The 1,559-nt window shown below is 48.2% G+C and overlaps 1 protein-coding gene across 1 annotated transcript; it reads left to right on the forward strand.

Moving 5' to 3' along the window:
• Positions 1–507: 507 nt before the first annotated feature.
• On the forward strand, positions 508–1,440 carry LOC107111261 (olfactory receptor 13H1-like). Its single transcript, XM_015412208.1, has one exon. It carries the CDS (start codon positions 508–510, stop codon positions 1,438–1,440), a length of 933 nt encoding a protein of 310 aa, XP_015267694.1.
• The last annotated feature ends 119 nt before the right edge of the window (positions 1,441–1,559 follow it).

Genomic DNA, 1,559 nt, shown 5'->3' on the forward strand with positions numbered 1-1,559 from the left:
CAGGCCCAAGTTTCCCGGAGCATCTGACCGGTTTTGAGACAAATTCAGGCAAATGGGACATAATTAGGAAGTACTTTCAAGAGTCAAAGTTACATTCGAGCATGCAGGCTCCCTTGACTATACTGTTTTATAGAGTCAAAGCTCCTGGTGTCCGGAGAAGGGAGCTTAGACTCTCAAAACCAAGTCACAGCAAACTTACGGTGACCCCATTGGGTGTTCAAGGGAAGAGACTTTCAGAGCTGGTTTGCCATTGCCTGCCTCTGCATAGTGACCCTGGTATTCCTTGGTGTTCTCTTATGAGCAGTTCTCTTATGAGCAGTTCTCTCTCAGCCCCAGCTACCTCACAGGGTGTCTGTTGTGGGGAGGGGAAGGGAAAGGAGATTGTAAGGTGCCCTGAGATACCTTCGGGTAGTGAAAGGCAGGGTAGAAATCCAATCTCTTCTTCTTCTTCTTCTTCTAAATGATTTGCTCTTCCTTTCATGCAAAAGAGAAAATGCAGATGATATCATGGGAGCTCCAAATGAGACATTGGTGACTGAATTCATCTTGATTGGGTTATCCAAACACCCAAGGGCACAGGCAGTGTTCTTCTGCTTCTTCTTGATGGCATACCTTGTCAGCCTTCTCGGCAATGGCCTCATCGTCATACTGATTGTTGCTGATCCCCGGCTTCATACTCCCATGTATTTCTTTCTCTGTGTCCTCTCGTTGATTGACCTCTTCATCACCAACAACACGATTCCTGAGGTCTTGGCCAACTGCTTCCTTTACATGCCCACAATCTCCTTCTACAGATGTCTGGTCCAGATATACGTTGGTATCATCCTGTTCTCAACAGAAACGATTCTACTGGCCATCATGGCCTACGACCGTTATGCAGCTATATGCCAGCCCCTCCACTATATGCAGATAATGAGCTGGACATTCTGCATCAATCTGGTGGCCGCCACTGTAGCCCTCTCCTCCCTCATAACTTTTGTCACAGTGCTGCTGCAGCCAACCGATTTCTGTGGCCACTACGTCATCAATCATTTTGCGTGTGAGATACAGTCCTTTCTCCAGCTGACTTGCTCCGACAGACATATTAGTGTGGTTTTTGTGAATGTTTCCAGCCTGTTCCTCCTCGTACCACCCTTTGGTTTCATTGTTGTGACATACGGGCGCATAGGTTGGGCTGTCCTGCGCATCCGCTCAGCACAGAGTCGCAAGAAAGCCTTCTCCACCTGTAGTTCTCACCTCACTGTGGTCAGTATCTTCTACGGTGCCCTCTTGATCATGTACGTGAAACCCAAACAGAGCTCTCTTTCTGAAGAGGAAAAAATCATATCAGTAATGTACGGGGCCTTAACGCCCATGCTCAACCCACTCATCTACAGTTTGAGAAACAGGGATGTGAAGGCAGCTTTCTGGAAAGTGATTGGAGGGGAAATGTCAAAATAAAGAGTTGTGGCCTAGATGCTTGGATTCTGAACACTTCCTAATCTCCCCACAGTGGTGGACGGGCGATGCTGGTGTGCCACTGGCGGGGCTAGTAGGCATCTTATGGGCCAGTCAGCAGG

This window comes from Gekko japonicus, unplaced genomic scaffold, assembly GCF_001447785.1.
Source record: "Gekko japonicus isolate JY-2015 unplaced genomic scaffold, Gekko_japonicus_V1.1 scaffold2458, whole genome shotgun sequence".
NCBI classification, from domain to species: Eukaryota; Metazoa; Chordata; class Lepidosauria; order Squamata; family Gekkonidae; genus Gekko; species Gekko japonicus.